The sequence below is a fragment of the Paroedura picta genome, chromosome 14, assembly GCF_049243985.1.
Source record: "Paroedura picta isolate Pp20150507F chromosome 14, Ppicta_v3.0, whole genome shotgun sequence".
Lineage (NCBI taxonomy): Eukaryota > Metazoa > Chordata > Lepidosauria > Squamata > Gekkonidae > Paroedura > Paroedura picta.
In genome coordinates, this window is record NC_135382.1 from 19,720,561 (window position 1) to 19,741,431 (window position 20,871).

At 43.8% G+C, this 20,871-nt stretch overlaps 1 protein-coding gene across 2 annotated transcripts in view; it reads left to right on the plus strand.

Moving 5' to 3' along the window:
• HYDIN (HYDIN axonemal central pair apparatus protein) overlaps positions 1 to 20,871 on the plus strand; it is a 164,887-nt gene continuing 144,016 nt past the window's right edge. For both annotated transcript variants that reach the window (XM_077310084.1, XM_077310085.1), the window contains exons 1-6: positions 1 to 111; positions 4,748 to 4,893; positions 6,837 to 6,962; positions 9,137 to 9,256; positions 15,622 to 15,756; positions 16,960 to 17,159. In XM_077310084.1, coding sequence (XP_077166199.1) covers positions 4,771 to 4,893; positions 6,837 to 6,962; positions 9,137 to 9,256; positions 15,622 to 15,756; positions 16,960 to 17,159 — 704 coding nt within the window. In that variant the 5' untranslated portion in view covers positions 1 to 111; positions 4,748 to 4,770. The remainder of the gene's footprint in view (positions 112 to 4,747; positions 4,894 to 6,836; positions 6,963 to 9,136; positions 9,257 to 15,621; positions 15,757 to 16,959; positions 17,160 to 20,871) is intronic.

Genomic DNA, 20,871 nt, shown 5'->3' on the forward strand with positions numbered 1-20,871 from the left:
GCCTAGTTGCTATGGGAACCAGGGAAACAGCAGCTGGCTGACAGAGGAAGGGCGCCGGTGTGTCTGTTGGAGCTTATGGGGTAGCAGGAGGAGGTGAAAGCGCCCCGCCATGTAAGTGTTCAGTCATGACTCTATTCTTCTTTGGCATTGCTTGATCCTCCAGGGCTAGGGTTGCATTGCAGATGGGGGATGGAGATCTCCTGGAATAACAATTGATCTCCAGACAACGTAAATTGCTTATTTATTTAAAACATTTATTCCACTTCTCCTGGGGCAAATGGCTGCTTTGGAAGTTGGACTGCATGACCGTATACTCTACCAACATCCCTCCCCTCCCCAAGCTCCAATATCCCCAACCCTCTCTTTAAATCTGCAGTTATTTCCAAACTGGAACCCTAAGAGTCTCAAGAGTTACATGGGCATAAAAGTTGTCCTTGGGTCTCCTTTCTGAGTGCCACTTCGTACAAGTAGCAAGAGTGTGCCTTCTCTAGTTCCATGCCTGCTGGCTGCCTTGCGGAGCCTTCCACGTTGTAACAGATTCAAAAGGAAAGAAAGCCTTGAAAGCAAAGCAATACTATGACCTGGTTGCCACCTGTTACTTAGGACAGAAACGTTTCTGGAGATTTGGGGGTAGTACCTGGGGAGAGACTTCCGTTTCTCTTAGATGCTGTGCTATACCATGGAGTCTGCCCTCTGAAGCTGCTATTTTCTCCAAGAGACTTGTCTCTGTAGTCTGAAGATCAATTATAATTCTGGGAGAATTCTAGCCCCCCCACCACCACCACTGGGAGGTTGGCAATCTTACTAGTAATCAATTTGGATCAATTCATTTGAAATCTAATACAGGATCACTTTGGGCTACCAAGCTCCAGGGAGGACCTGAGGATCCTCTGGAATTACAGCTCATTTCCAAACTACAGAGATAAGTCCCAGTGGAGAAAATGGATGTTCTGCAGAGTAGCCCCTGTGGCATTGTACTCACTAAAGTCCCTGTCCCCCCTAAATCCCCTGGGGTATCGCAGCTTGGATCTGAAAGCCCTATGGGCTAGGGTGAGGGGAAGAGGCAAGGCAACCCTGAGGGTAGGTGGGTGGGTAGGATCTTCATCCATTTATCCATCCTATTTCCCCTTTCTGAATCCATTGGAAAGCAAGCCTGGCAGTTGAAAAAGAGAGTCTGCTTCAGAGAGCTCAAGTAGACCAAGGAGGCTAACCATAGGCTAAAGTGTTGGCACCTAGGAGGCTTCTAACCAATTAATTTGGTCTGGCTTTAATACTGAGAGGAAGTAGTTTTTGTCATGCTTCCACATAGGATCACAATGCTCTTGTATATCTGCCAGATTTCCTCTGGCTTTGTGGCAATCTTTGAACTTGTTTTACTGCAGTTTTGTTGGGAAAATTGCACCAATGCCTGAGTGCCTACCATATGGATGGGAAAATCTGAATTTTTCTCAGTCCCAACCATGTTCCCACCATTTCCTCTGTCCCCCATGACCATTCCGCACATGGTGGGTGACCTTAAGTCACATTCTGTCAGTGTAACATACCTCATAGGGTTGTTGTTAGGATAAAATGAGGAAGAATGATGTAAGCCACTTGATTCCCAAGTCGCAAGGAGAGTGGATTATAAATAAATGAAATAATAAGATAGGGTTTATACTCCCATCATCTCTTGGGCTGCCTTTGATTCCATCATGCCTGCTCTGGATTTTACAACTGCAGATGAAATATTTAGGAGTGCTGAGTGCCTATGACAAATAAGCACCATGGGTTTCTCATGTAAAAATATGTTTGCATTGGAGTATTTGTAGAAAAAGCACTGGGTGCGGGAAGAGATATGCTAAATTTTTCCATGTGGCTGCATTGTCTTTTGGGGCATGTGTGTGAAATGGGTGCAGCAGTTTTTGCAAAGCCAGCACCCAGCATCCTGCAGCCGAGCTAGTTTTTCCTTGCTGAGTGCTGTAAAGATGCTTTGAGGGCTTTTGGACATGCTTATAAACTGGAGCTACAACCAAATATGGAATGTTCTGATACTTACATGAGGATTTGCTGGATCTCTCTGTTTGTGTGTCTCAATCGGTGAAAATGGCAGAACCCCAAGGTCAGTGGCCCTCTGGTGGAGGCCTGTATCACCCAAGCCCAGTCAAGAAAAACTAGTGTGAAGAAGCATGCCACACACTCCAGTGGGTTCTTTTTCTCTGGGGTGCATTGCTCAGATTCTCAGCCTGAGAATTTACAGGGCCATGAAAACGAGTTGGCTTCCCAGGTTGCTTGTCCAGATGTGGTTGCAGGACTGCTAGGTGGATGCTTGCTGGGAGTCTTGGGCCTCTTTGGTGCATAAATCCCTACATTGGGTTGCCAACAACCTGGAGAAAACAAATGTCCTGCCTGTTGAACAGAAACTTAACAGGATGCTATTTATCATGTGATAGTCTTGGCCACTGTGCTATGGAACATTTCTGTTGCCCATTATACACATGAAGCTACTGTTAAAGGGGTAAGACATTTTGGGGGCAACCCTATCACTAATAGTCTAAGTAACCCCAAGAAAGGTGCTCGGTCACCATATTCAGTACTGGAGTCATAATTTATCTAGAGCAGGGGTAGTCAAACTGCGGCCCTCCAGATGTCTGCAGTTTGACTACCCCTGATCTAGAGGGTAGAATACAACACACTGTACACTGGATGGACTCTGGGAAGAATTATTAAGAAAAGCCTTGAAAAAAAATCTCATTTTCCACACAATGCAAACTTGGCAGTTCAATCACATTATTTAATGTTGTTTAATTTTGGCTTTGAGTTGCAGTTAATATTCCATTTTATAACTAATATATATTTGGTTTAAGGGATTAATAGATGGTCCTCATTTTCTGTTATTTTTTTTTTAGTAATGCTTTTAGTTTTATGCCTGGAAGCACTCCTGTGTGCTCAACAGTTTTGCAACCCATGATTAGATAGAGAATTAGCTCTAAAAATAGGCTGTTAACCCTATTACTTCCTCAGAGAATAAATGCATCAGTCCATTGGAAGCTACAATGAAAAGGTGTACTTGAGTAGGAGGTGTACTCATAGATACATTTGGGAATGGAATACTCTATAAAGAAACCTTTGTTATTTTACTTATTAACAGTTTATTTAATTCTCATCTGCCTCTCACTGAGGCCGCATATGGATTACACAGTGCAGATCAATGTAATCAGTCAAATGAGACATCTCATAAGCAATGCAATAGGACTAGAATAACAGAAAAATTAAACAAAGCACATATCAGGCTTGCTATGTTACACAATGTGGAAAATGGTATTACATAAGTATAAAACAAAGCAGTGCAGGTGGGATAATATATACAAGAAACACAAATTACATGCTAAACACAGTTGTGTAAATCCTTATGGGCAGCAGTAAAGGTAAAGGTAAAGGTATCCCCTGTGCAAGCACCGAGTCATGTCTGACCCTTGGGGTGACGCCCTCCAGCGTTTTCATGGCAGACTCAATATGGGGTGGTTTGCCAGTGCCTTCCCCAGTCATGACCGTTTACCCCCCAGCAAGCTGGGTACTCATTTTACCGACCTCGGAAGGATGGAAGGCTGAGTCAACCTTGAGCCGGCTGCTGGGATTGAACTCCCAGCCTTATGGGCAAAGCTTTCAGACGGCTGCCTTACCACTCTGCGCCACAAGAGGCTCTCATGGGCAGCAGTACATAGCCAGAAAAGAGAAGCTTCTAAATCTTGAACACCCCCTCCCTCTATGTTAGCTATATCATTTTTTAAAAATACATTTTAATCCCCTTGCTCAGAAAATTAATGAAAACACATCAGTAATAAAACCATAGGATCAGCACATGGATGTCTAAAAGGGGATTAATGGAGGACAGGTCTATCATTGACTACCAGCCATGGTGACGAACAGAAGCCCTTACCTTCAGGAGTAGTAAGCCTTTGAATCCCAGAGCCAGGAGGCAACATTGGGGGACAACCTCAGCCTTTGTGCTCTGTTGCTGGCCCTCCAGAGTTACTGGTTGGTCCCTGAGTGAGACAGGAGGCTGGAATAGATGGACCACAGGCCTGATCCAGCAGGGCTCTTCTTTTGTTCACAGAACCCCACTGAAAACTCTATTCAACCATCCTCTGGCAACAGTAACTGCCTGAAATTAACCTGAGTTCTTTTGAATAAGAAAGTCTTCTTGGGCCAGCTGGGGGATGAGTGGGCAGAATGTTGTATACAATGCCTCTTGAGGCACGGTTGTCTTTTCTAGTTTAAATTACCAGCAGTAGCAGAAGGATCCAGTCTGAAGAGGGATGTGAGCTTATCTAGTATCACACAAAGAAGAGGATGATACCTGAGTGAAAGAGAAAGGTCTTGCCTTTCCAGAGATGATTGCTTATTAGATCCTGAGGGTTGCTTTAAAAAAAAAACAAAGCAAAAGAAGTTTTCATACAGGGTGTCAATTGATCTGCTTTCCAAGGAATGTACTTTGTGGTCTTTCTTAGCTCATAATCAGGTGATAATTAAGCACAGGAAGAGCTGTGAACTTCAGGGAATTAAGGGCTGACAAAAGGCACCATGAGAAATAAATTTCTTCTGAGCCTTCCTGATGGCATCCAGACCAACCCAAACAAATCACATGCTTTGCCTGGCTTCAGGTTCTCATAATTTTGTCCTCTTAGTAGTCCCCTCTCCCCTTCGACAGCCTTACAGGATTTGTTTTTCCCCCTCCCCAACTGTTTAAAATCTCCTCTTCTTATTTCAGAGGCTCTGCCAGATTAATCAAAGATGCAAACAGACAGAGTTCAGAAATCTCTGCATACTTACAAGTTGCCTGAAGGATTTCAGAGCAAGGTCGTGGCACCTCGCAATCCGAAGCTGATCAAAGAGGAAAAGAAGAAAGATGCCCCAGTATGTTTCTTTGTGCTAAGCTCATTTGATTCCTCTTGGCCTGGTTATAGAAATAACCCTTAGGCTGTCTCGTTTGTGAATGGTGTTCATGTGGGATAGAAGGCAGAATACTATAATGCACATTCCAGTCCACAAACAGGGTCTCTTTTAAAGATAGATGTGGGAAACCTGCAAACCCTTTTGCTTTAGTTGTGATTTGACAAGGTTTGCAGCTGCTTTTCATTATGGAAAGATCCAAACTAGTGTGGTCCCTGACCGGGGGTGGCAGCACTGGACTGTGCCCCCACATAGGTGGGGTTGCCAGCTGTGGGTTGGAAAATCCCTGGAGATTTTTGAGAGTGGAGCCTGAGGAGGAGGGCAGGGTTTGTGGAGAGCAGAGCCTTCAGAGGGATATAACGCCATAGAGTCCACATTCCAAAGCAGCTTCTATTTCTCCAAGTGAACTGATCTGTTCAGCCTGGAGAAAAGGAGGTTGAGAGGGGACATGATGGCCCTCTTTAAGTATTTGAAAGGTTGTCACTTGGAGGAGGGCAGGATGCTGTTCCCGTTGGCTGCAGAGGAAAGGACGTGCAGTATGGGGTTAAACTACAAGTACAACGATATAGGCTAGATATCAGGGGGGGGGGAATTCACAGTCAGAGTAGTTCAGCAGTGGAATAGGCTGCCTAAGGAGGTGGTGAACTCCCCCTAGATATCAGGGGGGGGGGGAATTCACAGTCAGAGTAGTTCAGCAGTGGAATAGGCTGCCTAAGGAGGTGGTGAACTCCCCCTCACTGGCAGTCTTCAAGCAAAGATTGGATACACACTTTTCTTGGATGCTTAGGGCTGATCCTGTGTTGAGCAGGGGGTTGGACTAGATGGCCTGTATGGCCCCTTCCAACTCTATGATTCTATGATCTCTGTTGTCTGGAGTTCAGTTGTAATCTCAGGAGATTTCCAGCTACTATATTTCCAGGTTGGCAACCCTACTCAGGACATTACTGATATTTTTGGACCCCACAGAAGCAGCCAATAGTAAAGCAAGCAGAGTGCGCTACTGCTAACAGTTGTAGGTGTAAAATGCGTGTCCCACTTTCCCTTTTTCCACTCCAGGCAGCAGATGGGTGTCTTTTAGGATGCAGTTCATCTTTTGAAAATATGTACATGTGCTTGTCTCCCCTCCCACCCTAATATTGTCTTCCTCCTGATACATTTCTTGGAGACCTCCCTGGAATGTTGCTGGGGAATTTAATAATTTGCATTTAAACCCATAACTGCTTGTTCCTAAGGATGCCAGGTGGGACCTAGGGATGCCCCAGAATTACAGCTTATCTCCAGAATATAGAGATCAGTTCCCTTGGAGAAAATGGGATGCTGCAGAGGGTGGACCAGTGGTAGTCAAACTGCGGCCCTCCAGATGTCCATGGACTACAATTCCCAGGAGCCGCTGCCAGTGAATGCTACAGCAGGCATAGAGCGAATGCTGGCAGGGGCTCCTGGGAATTGTAGTCCATGGACATCTGGAGGGCCGCAGTTTGACTACCCTGGGACCGTATGGCATTGTGTCCCAGAGAAGTGCTGTCCTCCTCAGACCCTAAATCCCCAACCTGGAGCTAGCAACATTAGCTTCCCACACACCAAACACACAAGTAGCCAGGGGGGACCTGGCAACCCAACTTGTCCCTCTGTTTCAGCAAGTGATGATGGAGTTGGGAGGCATGGGTGTGTGAATGTGTGAAGAGATTATACTAAACAACCAGAAAGAAGCCACAAGCAAATGCCTTTTCCAAGAATGTACGTTGAATGGAAGTCTAATGTATCTGCAGGTGGAATGTTCTAGCAGTGAGATGAGTGGTGGTTTGGATGTCTCATGGAAGCAGGGAGCACTTCCAAGCGCACCGCCAGAGAAAGCCATTCTCAGTGTAGGCACTAGGCACTGATGTGGTCTTGATTCTAAATTGCAGCTGACGCCATCGACCTTCTTGAAAGAGATGTCTCTCACGACAGAGCAGAAGCTTGCAAGCACTCGTGAGATGTGCCTCCCTCGCATTGTCCAGCTTCTAGACATGAGCGAAACATCCCACCAAAAGGTAGCACTTCCCTTTTGCTTCTTTGCCATGGAACTTAATAACAACAAGATAAGAGTTTGGATTCCAGAGGGGTGGCCATGCTGGTCCTTTGTTCAGCGCTGTCAGAACCATAAGCCCAGTAGCTCTCCAACGATTCCCAGAATTTATATCAGCATAAGCTTTTGTGATTCAATTCCTGAGTTACATGCACATGCATCTGAGGAAGTGAGCTCCAAGTCACAGAAGTTTATCCCGAAATAATTTCCGGCAGTCATTGAGATGCTGTCACATTTTGGTTTAAACAAGTATTTTGATGCTGCTTTTATTACATAGAAGCCAGGTCAGACACCACTGCTGTCCCTTTTGAAAAACCAGTGATCAGAGTCTGGCTGAACATTACCTCGCTGAACATTAGTATGTGTAAATGCTCTAGAACTGTATTCAGGTGTTACAAAAGAACCATGAAGTTCCTGGCCTGCACGTTTTCTCCGCTGCTCCTGCATAACAAGGGCACTGAAGATTTCCTGAGGTTTGTTGTTGTATCATCTGTTTTAGAGATATAGCCTGGGCCCCTAATATAGCCTGGGCCGTTGAGAGGCAAACCATCTAGCGGCTTGAACTTATGATCCAACTCAGGTTCAAGGGCTGCCCCTCTAGTCTTTTGGCCTGGACTTCTTAGTTTTAAGAAAACTGGTGTGGTATATAGGTTAGAGTGTTGGACAAGAATCTGGAGAATGCATCCATACTGGACCATGGAAGTGATCCGGGTGACCTTGGGCCAATCTCTCTCTCTCAGCCCAACCTACCACAAAGGGTTGATTTTTTAAACAAGAGATTGCACCAAACACTGGAAAATAAGAGTAGAATAAAACCAAATATAGAAAAATATATGCCATCATGTTTCCTGTTCTTCTTCAAATAACATAAAGGGAAATAAGAAACCAATCTGGAAAACAGGTGAAAATCACAAAGGTTAAGGATAAAACCAAATACAGAAAAATAGAAACAATTTATTATTAGAACTCAAAAGATGTTTAAAAGCCATACAAGAGTGTCATTATCTATTGGGTACACATAAACATCTCGATGTGTAGTTGCCACCACAAATGGCAACAAGTTCAGACTTAACATGTTTTGATCATACTAATCTTCATCAGAGATCAATATATAGATACACACAGTTGTATATAACTTTTTTTTTCCAATTTATAATGTGTGTGTGTGTGGGGGGGACTTCTTTAATTTGATATGGTGGCCTCTGGTCCTGCCAAATATTTGTATTGGCAAAATCCTCAGCCAGCAAATATTTCCTGTTCCTCCCTTGAGTATTGGAAAATCCTTCTGTGTGCTTCTCATCTTGGACCTTTTTCACAGAGAAGCACATGATGTCACCTGCATTTTGTCCACTGTGTGACACAGAGCATTGGATTGGGTGGGCCATTGCCCTGATCTAACATGGCTTCTCTTATGCTCTTATATTCTTTAGAGAAAGGAAGTACTTAAAATAGCCATGATTAAAAATGTAAAATGAAAATGTCTCTTTCTTTTTAGACAGAAGTACGTTGTTTTAGACATGTTTCTATCTGAAAAGTGGGAACTTTCTATTTGTCTTTGCCTTCTTCTCCATGGGACATTTCCCCATAATTTCTCTGTCTCCACTACTTTCCTCCCATTTATCATGCTTCTGCTTATGTAATCAGGGATATGTGAGCACCAGGGATAGAGCAGAATGGGTTGGTGGTGATGTATAGAATTCTTTCCTGGACACTGAGTTATATGTTAAGCAGAATTAATCCTGATGATGTTCTCTACTGGAATTCTGGTGAAAACAGAACATGCCCATGTGTGTGGTCTGTGTGTGTGTTCTACTACTTCCCCCCTCCCATGGCAGATGTCTGATTCTGTGCCTCTGTCTCTGACTCTCTCTCTCTCTCTCTCTCTCTCTCAAGCTATAACTGGACCCTTCTTCCTATAGGGGCAGCATTTCTGGCTGCAGCAGAAATGGGGAGGTAGGGAACTTCCATTTAGACCAGATGCAATCCATTCGTCTGTAACCTCAGCAGGGCCTACAGCTATATGTTTTTTAGAAGATCCCTGCATGCCCCTCCCCAGAAAGAGTCATATGATCCACTTGGAATGGGGCATTCAGTCCATTATTGCCCCCAACACGTGTATACCCTTTTTTATCCCTTCAGTTCTCTTCAGTCGATCTGGACCAGACACTGTTTCAGCCGTTCCCATCGGAAGTGATTTTCCAGAACTTCGCCCCTTGCGAGATCTATGAAGTGCCACTGATTCTGCGGAACAATGACAAGGTATGCCATGCTAACAATTTGGTGATGGGAGAGAAAGTTACACAGCTGAGCTGCCAAGCATGCCTCAGATTTCATACAATGCCGCTGAACCAAAAGGCAGTTAATGTTTCACCCTTTGACAGCCATGGTTATTGTGCTTATTTCTCTAGACTGCTTTGTCGAGAGGTATAGTGGCTATAGCAGGGCTGCATGTTTATAGATCAATGGTCAGCTAGTTGGGACCTAAAAGCAGCACAAACTGAGCAAGTTTTCTTTTGCAATCACATAATTTTGTTCTTTGAAGGGAAGAAATGCTGTTTTGTGTTCAGGTTTTTGTTTTGTTTTCCTGAACTTCTTGCAATCATGTTTTTTTGGGAACTTTTCATGACTATTGAGGTTCTTCCCTTCTTCTCTATTCCTTATTTATTCTCCTCAACTTTAACTCCTCAAGGATATCATAACTCCATACAGGTCATCAGTTTGTTCTTTACACTATCACCTTCTGTTCACAAGACCCAAAAGCTTGATGACTATCAATAATTCCTTTTAAGGTTGGGTTTTCAGAAGAGCCACCAGGCTGCCTGCTGCTTGTCTAAAGCAGTCGCGATCACATGGCACTCTCTGTTCCTTAAGCCCTTTCCCCCATCAGGTGGTAGATTGCCTTCAACATCCCAAAATGACTTTCTTGTCCTGCAGCCACTGTCTCTGTGGTGACCCTCAAGCACATTAGCAGTGGCCTGGCAGAGTTTCAGCTGTCACTTAAGGAAGCAGCTGGACATTCAGTTCTCCTGTGCAGTTTAAACCAGACAAACTTAGATTTTGCATGCTGGTTAATTGACAGTGGTGCCATGTTACTTTTTCCAGTATTTCTCTCTGCTGAGCAAAGCAGAAATCATTTGTTCAAGAAGCCTGGGCTATTTATTATTTATTAATTACATAATTATGTCCATGGATAACACATTTCTGGGCTGGTTGAAAAAGATAATCATCTCCTCTGAAATCTCCTCCTGTGACTTTGTCCTGAAATTGTTCCTGAAAGGGAGCTAGTCCAGCCTACAAGGCCTGGAGTGGATGCCTTGGATCCAATGCTTGTATTGCCACAATATGTACAGAGTGAATTAAATGGAAAGAGCAGAATTTTTGTAAAAATGTAAATCACATTGGTCCATATATGGTCCCCATAATGCAGCATTTGATCTGTGGCTCAAGGGCTGGGCATCACTACAAAAATAGAAAGAAGACGGGTGGGATCTGGATGAAAAGAAAAATATATAACTTTACTTGGAGGATTCAAGTGGGTCGCCGTGTTGGTCTGAAGCATCAGAACAAATTTTATCCAGTGGCACCTTTAAGACCAACAAATTTTTATTCAAACAGCTTTTGTGGGCACACACACTTATCTCATACCTTGCATAAAAATGTGTTGGACTTAAAGGTGCCACTGGACTTTACTAGGGGAAAATAATGCAAATCTCAAGCGGGCATAAAATAATATCCATTACCATTACCACTAAAAAAGAATTCACTTCAAGCACACAAGTTCTCAGGTACTTAGGTAGGGAAGCAAGAGGCCAGAAAGAGGAAGGAGCTGACCAAGAGAGATTATTGACTGCCAATGCTTGATTACATGTCTGCATGCCAAGCAACCGGCAATGTGAGGCTTCTTCAAGTAACTTCCCAGATTACCTGTTCAAATTTACGTAGCATGACTGAATTTGGTCCAGGTGTGCTTCCTTTGCTGATTCTCTGCCTCTTGTTTCTGCTGGGGCTGGGGATCCATTTACTTGTAAAACTGCAGAGGGGGGCTGGTTTCAGCACCAAGATGGAAAAGACAGTGACACACTGGAGACAACAATATTTCTGCATGTCTGAGGAGTCTTCCACGTTGCCCCTGCATGGCTCAGTTGTGCTCCCTATGCAACAGGAGACACCCATAGCAATGATGCATTTCAGAACAGTCTGGGCCAGGGGGCGCGGGGCATGCATGTTCCATGAGATGCTTTGTCAGTTCACTCCTGTCCTCTTTATAGCATCACCCAATCCTCGAAACAACCATGTGGTCATTTGGAGACTCGGGACTGGTTTTCTTGCAGTTTCCCCACCCACCACCCCATGGCTGTCACCATTTCCTTTTGTATTCTGTCTATTCAGTCGTAAGCCATTATTGCCAGCGATTGTCTGTTCTACTCTCATCACCATGCTTCCTTCTAAGTGCTTAATAAAGAATTAATAGCTAGATATGTTGGAAACTTAGCCAGCAGATATGGCCATCTAGCAGATGAGCCTAAGGAAGCATGCTGGCTGGGCTGAAGGGGACTGGCATCAAACCTCACTGGTAGCCTATTTGCCAGTAGCTCTGACTAGCTGTCATTCTGCCTTCTGAGGAGTGCTGTTTCATCCTGGCTGGTTGTTGGCAAGCCCCAGTTTAAGACACGGGAAGCTACTTTATACTGAATCAGACCCTTGTTCTATCAAAGTCATTTTCCTCTATGGTGACTGGCAGTGTCTCTCCAGGCTCTCATGCAGGGTGCTTCAGTATCTCATACTTCCTGATCCTTTTAACAGGAAGTGCCGAGGATTGAACCTGGGACCTTCTGCATGTTCTGTCACTGAGCCACAGTTACACCCTTCATCTTGCATTTGTATTTCCCCTTTGTTTTTGTGAAAGACCATTGAACCTAGAGGACTGTTTTTGTTATTCTAGCAAGGAATTATCTGATCTTCATTATTATACTGTATATTTGTGGATGCTTTTGTGATGCTGTTTACTAACTGACTCCCTCCTTATCTCTGTACTCTTATGATTCTTGTTCCATTGTCTGAGGAAGTGTGCATGAAAACGAAATTTCACATCTTGTATACAACTTTGTTGGTTTTAAAGGTGCCATTGGACTAAAGTTTTGTTCTGCTACTTCAGGGAAACACGGCTACCCACCTGAATCTTCCTTTGTAACCCAGCAATTGTATCTGGGTTAGGTTACTGTGATTCACTTTACATTGCTCTGCCTTCATTTGGAAACTTGACTTGCTTCCAGATGTTGCAACAAGGTTTCTGGTTGTCAAAAACACCCTCCTCCAATCAGCTTCCTAAAACATTGTAAAGAGAAAGTTGTTGGTGTTGGCTCTCACTGCATATTATTTACTGCTTGTAAGAGGCTACTGATGCTGCCTTTTGCTATGGTTGTACAGAGCTCTCTGTCAGTCACCTTTTTATCCTGCCTTTCCTGCAAAGATCTCAGGATGACAGACACAGATCTCCTTTCTTCTTTGTACTGCTGGAGGATGCAGGCAAGATCCTTCAAGAGACCTGCCAAATTTTGATTCTGGAAGATCACAGTGAATTCTGTTCATGAAATCCTTTATTTAAGCATTTCTAAAACACAGCTCTCATCAAGTGGCCCTGGTTAAGAGAAAAACGTATTTCTTTGTTTATTCAATCAATCAATCTGTCCGTCTGTCTGTCTGTCCTACTGTTCCCTTATCTGAACACAGGAATGTTTTATAGTGAATCAGACCATTGGACCATCACGGTCAGCATTATCTGCTCAGACTGGCATCGGCTTTCCAGAGTCTAAGGCAGAAGTCTTTCCCATCACTTACTAACCAATATGTTTTAAACTGGAGATGTCAGTGACTGAATTTCTACATGCCCAGCAGATGGTCTGTGTCAGAAGTACCAGGCTTCTGCCATGTATTTATATAGAATGTAGATTTAGTGATATATATATATTGCTTTAATTGCCTGCTTTGGTTCCTATTTGCTTCACACCCTTCCCCCATACGTTTTCCCTGGGTTCCGGGAGTGTAGACAAGTGTCCTTGTTAACTGCTTGTTGATTCACACTGCCCCGTTTCTTGTAGCATTTGAAGATCTCCCACCAACTCCCAGATTCTCTTGGTGGGGGCATGGTTAATAATCTGTATTGCTTTGGGCCAGTTCTGGCAAGTTATTGTTCTCATTACCTGCTTGCTTAATAAACTCGATCTTTTGCACCAAGTCAGAGATTTGTAAATGGAGCAATTTGCAGAAACCCCACAGTTTGCCATGTCACCCCCAGAGATCCTCAGCATGGTTTGCAAGCAACCCAGTAATGTTAGGGAGAGGTTGCCATCAAGTCACAACCAACTTATGGCAACCGTCCCCCACCTTGTGAGTTTTGCAAGGCAAGTGGTAAGTAGAACTTGTCTGCCATTGCCTACCTCTGTGTAGGCACACTAGACTTCCTTGGTGGTCTCTTGTCCAACTACTAACCAGCAGGTCTGGACCCTGCTCTGCTTCCAAGGTCTGATGAATTTGAGCTAGCCTGAGCCATCCAGTCAAGGCAACAGAGTAAATACCAAAAAATACCCTTATTGCTTGGCAGCGCTTGTTCAATAAAATTGATCACTATAATAACATTAATAATACAAAAAGGAGAGAGCAGCAAATAGTTCCAGAGCAGTGTTGTCCTGCTGTAGCATAAATAAACAGAAGGCAAGTGGTATCCTAATTACTCTCTAGTATCCTAATTAGGAGAGTATCCTAATTACTCTCTAGTTTTTATTTGTGATAAAGCTTTAGAGGGTGAAAATGCATTTTATCAGCTGTATGTAATTGGCCCTTATTAAAGCTGAGATGAAGTTGTTGTTTTTTTAGTTAGCAGGGTCAAATGGCTATGAAATACAGAAAGTTGATGCTTAAGGATAAAAAATTCATTATAATGAATACAAGTATGAAGAACTTTTACAGTGGCAGTAATGGGAAATAACTCGATTTTCCTACTGCTGCTAAGCTAGTTATTGCCTCTTATTAAGATAATGAGCACCTGTTATGGCAGAGGGATCCCCAAGTCTTTGTTAAGCCTTTGGGGATATGGTGTCAAATTTCTTGAAGAATTCTAATTCAGCCATTTCATGTTCCCTTGTGAAGTTCTTTCGCTGGAGAATGGCAACTTTCACAACAGCTCCCCAGGGGTTCTGAGAGACTGGCATTTTCTCCCACTGATTTCTGAATATCAGTTTTCTTATTGTCAGATTCATATCCAAGTTGATGCATTTGTATGAGTTTTTGATGGTTTATGACTAATATCGTAAACCCCAGTGACAATGTTATCCCGGTGGGTACTGGGCAAGAGGTAACACTAGACTGGTTGCAGCCTCTACTCTCTGGGTAGATGGAGACCATTGCTGTAGCTACGTAACTGTTTTAATTTGGGTAATCAAGACAAACCCTGCTGCTCAAGGTTCAAGAGAGAGAGAAACAATCATTATCCATAATGGACTGTAGATCCAGTCTTTGTGTGGTCAACTTTGGCATCTGCCCTGCAGCAGTCTGTCCCTGGCTACCAGACTGGCCTTGTCGATCTATGCCCTTGCTTCACTGAGAGGGCATTGCTGTTTTACAAATAACTGATGATAAATCCTACAGATGTGAGACTCTGAATCTATGAATCTGATCATGGAAGATTGGTGACTTAGGATTTTTTGTGGTTTTTAACAGCCCCACAGACTTTGAAGAAGGGGGGAGGGATTGTCCCCTCTCTCACAAGCCTCCTGTGTGTTTTAAAAGCACCACACATCCACCCAAGCTGCAGTTAGTTCTGTACGAGGGAAAAGTCAGGCGCAGGTTTCAGGAATGGTCTTTTCCCCGATGCCCAAATGTAGTTGGTCACAAGTGGAAATTAATGACATTTTAGAAAATGCCTTCAACGTTCCGCAGGGCCTGCAAGACGGAGCTCTTCCGCCAGGTCTATGGTTGAGGCTGGGACTGCTGGGGTACATCGACTGCTCTCCCCCGGGCTTCTTGACATCGTTGACCTCCTTCTCCTCCACCTCCCCTTTTTTAGGAATGGGGGTAGGAAGGGGATCTTATTATTGTGCTGCCATGTTGTGACATTTTAAAGTCTTTTAATGGGAGTTTTAATGGGTTTTTTAAGACATTGTAACCCGCCGCGAGCCATTTGGGAGTGGCGGGAAATAAATCGAAATAATGATGATGATGATGATGATGATGATGATGATGATGATGATGATGATGATGATGATGATGATGATGTAGAGAAAAGAGGGAAACAGTATTTGTTGGGAGTACGTTTAATGTGAGTTCATGTTTGCCCAGTGTGCCCAGCAGTGCAAATAGCAGCTCTGGAGGGTTGTTTCAGGTTGGGAAAAGATCAAGGGGGTGGGTGGTGGGGAGACTTCAGACTCCTCTCCTTGTGTGTGCCATGCACTGTTTTCCCAGCTGAAGTTTCAGTGCTTCTTATATGGGATTGTGGTTCGTATCTGACGGGTTTTATCAGGACATGTTAAAAAAAAAAAAGCAAGGTTCTTTGAGATTTAGCAGAGAGGCAGGACATAAATTATGTAAATACATAGCAATCATTTTCCGTGTGTCTCTGTTTTTTGTAGATCCCCAGGCTGGTGAAAGTGGTCCTGCAGAGTTCGCCCTACTTCCAAGTCATTAGCCCCAATAATGTGTGCAACAAAGTTGCGCCTGGCATGCCGTCTACGTTCCGCATCCTCTTCACTCCAGAGGAGAACAAGGTAACGGTATCACCTCTTCTAGTGGAGGAACAGCAGTTGCTGTTTTAAGACTGGAGATAACACACAAGATAATGGGAGAACGGAGCCACACATGTTAACAAAGTCTTGTGTCATGGACAGATTTTATATTGACCATTCCATGCTTGGAACGGTATTCCCCGGGGAAGGGAGGCTTGATTTGGGACTGCTGAGAGAGGGGTTAAGCAGACCTGAGAAGCATGTATGCAGCCTGTCAGTACATGTAAGTTTCCTCCAGTAGAGCCAGTAGAGCAGGGATAGTCAAACTGCGGCCCTCCAGGTGTCCATGGACTACAATTCCCATGAGCCCCCTGCCAGCAAATGCTGGCAGGGGGCTCATGGGAATTGTTGTTCATGGACATCTGGAGGGCCGCAGTTTGACTACCCCTGCAGTAGAGGGTCCCAAGGACCGTTTCAGTTCAGGAAAACATCCTGTGGGAGAAGGCTTCAGTCTTTTTGTTCTCTGCAGTGTTTATATGAATCAGATCCACACACCCCTAAACATTAAATTCTTTGTGGAATTCCCAGAGTGCTTCTACTATACTGGACTCATGGGGTTACATGAGGACTTTGTAGTATGTAAATTGATCCTCAGTGTGAGACTGATATGGCTTTGTGGGTGACTAGCAGCCACAGTTGTGTGTTGCCCCATGGTCCCTCTTTGCCTTCTCTATTAAATCCCTACTAAGAAATCCCAGCAAATCACTTTCCTTTGTTCTCAAAAGCTTCTTGTCAAGCTGCATGCACAGCTCTTTCAACCCCTGTTGCTCTTTTCAACTTACTTCTCCGTGACCTTCTCGCCTTCCCCTCACGCTCACCTACCTCTTGGTTCCCTTATATATGATTACCTGGTTCCCATTGCTGAGAGCAGTGAGCAATATAAAGGCCCTGTTGCTTGGATAGATTCTCTTTGGAGTGGAGAACAAGAGTAATTTAACAGTGTTTTGGTAATATCTGTTCTATTTCCAAGAATAAGAAATAGAGTATAGAGGCAAAAAGACACAGCTCCAGGGTGACAGACCTGCTAGCCCAGATCAGATCCTTACGCATATAGAGATCCTAGAGAGGAATGGGAAGGCTGTAAGCCGCTTTGAGCCTCCTTCGGGTAGGGAAAAGCGGCATATAAGAACCAACTCTTCTTCTTCTTCTTCTTCTTCTTCTATGCATCCTTTTCTTTCTGTGCAGGATTATTTGCATGAAGTGACCTGCATTACTGAAAGGGAAAAGTTTATTGTTCCTATCCGGGCAATTGGAGCCAGGGGCATTCTGGACTTCCCTGACCAACTGAATTTTTCTACCTGTCCGGTCAAGTACAACACACAGAAAACATTGCTGGTTCGCAACATTGGGAACCGAGAAGCCCGCTACCAAATCACTACGAAGAGGTAAAGATGCTGATTTTTCTGCCCAGACCAGAAAGCCTATGAATATTGAAACAGAAGAAAGCAATGGCCTAGATTACGTGCCAGAACATCAAACAGTGGTTCAACTGAAGCAGATCAAGCAGGAGTTTTTATGGTGCAGGCTGTCACAGGATGTCCCCTTTTGTGTTTAATCATTAAGGAGCTGGAATCTGGGTCAATCACATAGTTGGTAAAGGGGGCTGTATGAAATGAGGCAGGCTGTACATTAAACATAAGCTGCATGCAGTCATAGATTGAACAGAGGCTCTGGATACTGTGAATCGGCTTCACGCTCGTTTAATGTATGCATCTCTATAACATCTTTTGTTTTTTTTCTAATTTAAAAAAAATATTCCAACATGTTTCTGCTTTGAGCTTTTTCATGGTGCGTTGCCCAGAATCTGTTTCTGAGATCTGCCCCAATTTTTGGCTAAGACTGTCTTAGTCATCCAGATGGAGAGGAGTATGATCCTGTTGATTCTCCTCCTGGACCTTTCAGTGGCTTCTGATAGTATTGACTTCTGAACTGGGGATCAGATGGCCATCAGGAGTGATGTGTTCTGGTAGTTTTGTTACTATCTAACCAACCAGTTCCAGAAGGCGCTACAGGAAGCATCTGTTTGGCCCCATGGTGTTTGCAATATGTGACTTTCAGGGTTCCATTCTGTCCCCACACCTTACCTAAAAGTGCTGGAAGACATTGTCTACAGCAGGGGTAGTCAACCTGTGGTCCTCCAGATGCTCATGGACTACAATTCCCATGAGCCTCTGCCTGCATTTCCCATGAGCCCCTGCCCCCTGCCCGCATTTGCGGGCAGGGGCTCATGGGAATTGTAGTCCATGAACATCTGGAGGACCACAAGTGGACTACCCCTGGTCTACAGAACTGTAGTGAAGCATCATTAATGGACAACACCTAACTACTTTTCAGTTTGTACTGAGGCAGGTAAGACAACTGATGACCTGAACTGTTATCTGGATGCAAGAATGTTCTTGGATGAGGGCCAATAAGTTGAAACTCAGTCCAGGCAAGGCTAATATAAGACAAAATGCAGCTTTGCAGAGCTATCCTGTGCTGCATGGCAAGAGCAGGTATACAGCCTGGGAATACTATCTGTGGAAGTGTTTGTCTTCTCTATGCCTCATTGTACTTTGTAGCCAGTTTTTGCTTTTTTCCCTCGGTGTGGCCCTTCCCCATGATGCAGCATTTACCCACAGTTACTCATGCTTTGATTATTTCCATGTTAGACTACTGCCAATGCACTCTTTATAGAGTTGACTTTGAAGGTTGTCCAGAAGTATGCACTGGTACAAAAAAGTAGCAGTGAAAGTACTTGCAAATGTAAATTATGAGGATCACATCTCAGCAGTTTTAAGAGAACATCACTGGCTGCTGGTTTGCTTCCAGGCAATTGATAATACTGGTTATCACTTGGCCAGGGACCAAGAAAGAACTCTGGTTCCACTTGAAATCTATTTGCTAATTAGTTCTGTTCTAACAACATAAGCACATAAGGAGCCTGCTGGATCAGACCAGTGGTCCACACAGTCCAGCATCCTGTTTCACACATCCGCTATACAGTATTTTGACTTTTGTCTACTTAAATAATTATTTAAATGAGTTTTAATCAGCTCCTATCTTTTGTTTTTGTGTTGTTTTTATATGTTGCTAAGCTGCCTCAAGAGTACTTTATTAACAGTGTGGAATACAACTTGTTTCCCCCCCCCTAAAAATGCATAGGTTGTAGATTTGATTACCAATAGAAGCAGACTATTATCCCCTGTTCCATCTTACCCAGCTGGGCACTATATAAGAAAAGAGGTATCAATCATACAACACGAATGCACAGCCCTGAATGTAATTGTTTGTTTATTTAAGAACTTGTGCTACCTCTCTAAAATCCTTCTGAAGGCAGCAACAAATAAAATAATCACACATTGACAATATTAAACAAAAAAAACCATTCAAGGAAAGTTAAGGACACAAATATAGCATTAACGATCCATAAAACACACCTCAGACCCCAGAAGAAAACCATAAAACGGTTAAAACGACAAAATCGCTATTTAAAACCTGGGTGAAAAAGAACTGAATCCAAGATGTCCTCTCTCATTTCTCTACCTGCAGTCTCAAATGTCACTCAGAATTCTCAGCACGCATAAAAGTCTGTGCTGGAAAAGAGAGAACAAAGACCTTCCGGTAACACTCTTGCCCCATACTTGGTCTTGTTAGTCTAAAAAGGATAGTTGAAAGGTGTCATGGGAAGAAGTTACGAACATTTCCCCTTAAAGAAATCACATCATTCCTCTCTGTAGAATCATGGCCAGAGAGCTTTTGAGGACCCCCATTATCGGATAAAAGATTTTGCAGTGAAATGGGCTTAGTTCATTGCTTTCTGAGTCCTAACCTTTAGATCAGGGGTAGTCAACCTGTGGTCCTCCAGATGTTAATGGACTGCAATTCCCATGAGCCCCTGCCAGCGTTTGCTGGCAGGGGCTCATGGGAATTGTAGTCCATTAACATCTGGAGGACCACAGGTTGACTACCCTTGCTTTAGATAGCAACAATTATATTTCTTGGGTTGCAGAAATGGTTAATTATTGGTCAAGCCGGGTGAAATAATGGTTTCCGGTCATCAGATGAAGAGGACAGGAAACCCCCTCCCAAAAAAGTCAGCTGTAAAGTCTATCATCAAGTTGTCATTCAAGAGTATATTTTGAGTATCGTTAGGAAGCAAGTGTGGTATTGGCCAGTGGGCATTTGTTGGTTAGCAAATATCATTAGCACTAGTAGCTTTCCCGGGCTGAAGGAAGGACAGCAGTTCCCAATATAAGTTGAAGTTTCTGACCAGCCAAAGTAAGGGTGCTAGCAAGCTCACCCTGTGCAACAAAGAACTGTTAATAAGGTGCAATCACGGTGCCAGAATAATGAAAAATAACAGTGCATGCAATTCACATTTACATTGTGGTGATAAAGAGATTCAGAAGCCCTGAACAATTAGCTCCTCATTTCCCCTCAGTGGGTCTAATCTTGAAACAACGGCAATAAGGATTATTTGGCAGGAGACAGGTAACAAACTGTAGAAGCCTTCTCTCAATGCCTGCAGAACTGGAAAGGGGCTTTGGAAGCATTCATGTTCCCCCAAAAGTTAAAGAAACCAAACCTTTTAAACAATAGAGCAAGTGCCGTCTGGTCCCTTACTTCAGCCTCATGATGGATTTTAAAGGATTTTTCTGATAGATTATGATAGGAGAAAGAAGAAGAAAAAGAAGAGTTGGTTCTTATATGCCACTTTTCTCTACCTGAAGGAGGCTCAAAGTGGCTTACAGTCGCCTTCCCTTTCCTCTCCCCACAACAGACACCGTGTGGGGTGGGTGAGGCTGAGAGAGCCCTGATATCACTGCTCGGTCAGAACAGCCTTATCAGTGCCGTGGTGAGCCCAAGGTCACCCAGCTGCTTGCATGTGGGGGAGTGCAGAATCAAACCCGGCATGCCAGATTACAAGTCTGCACTCCTAACCATTACACCAAACTGGCAAGAAAGCTTGTTCCATTAATACTCTCCAATAACACGGAGAGATTTAACTCCAGTGACACTTTAGAGCAGACTTTCTCAACTTTTCAACCACTGAGAACCCCCTGAAAAATTCTTCAGGCTCCAAGAACCCCCATAAATGGTGTGATCCTGCAGAAC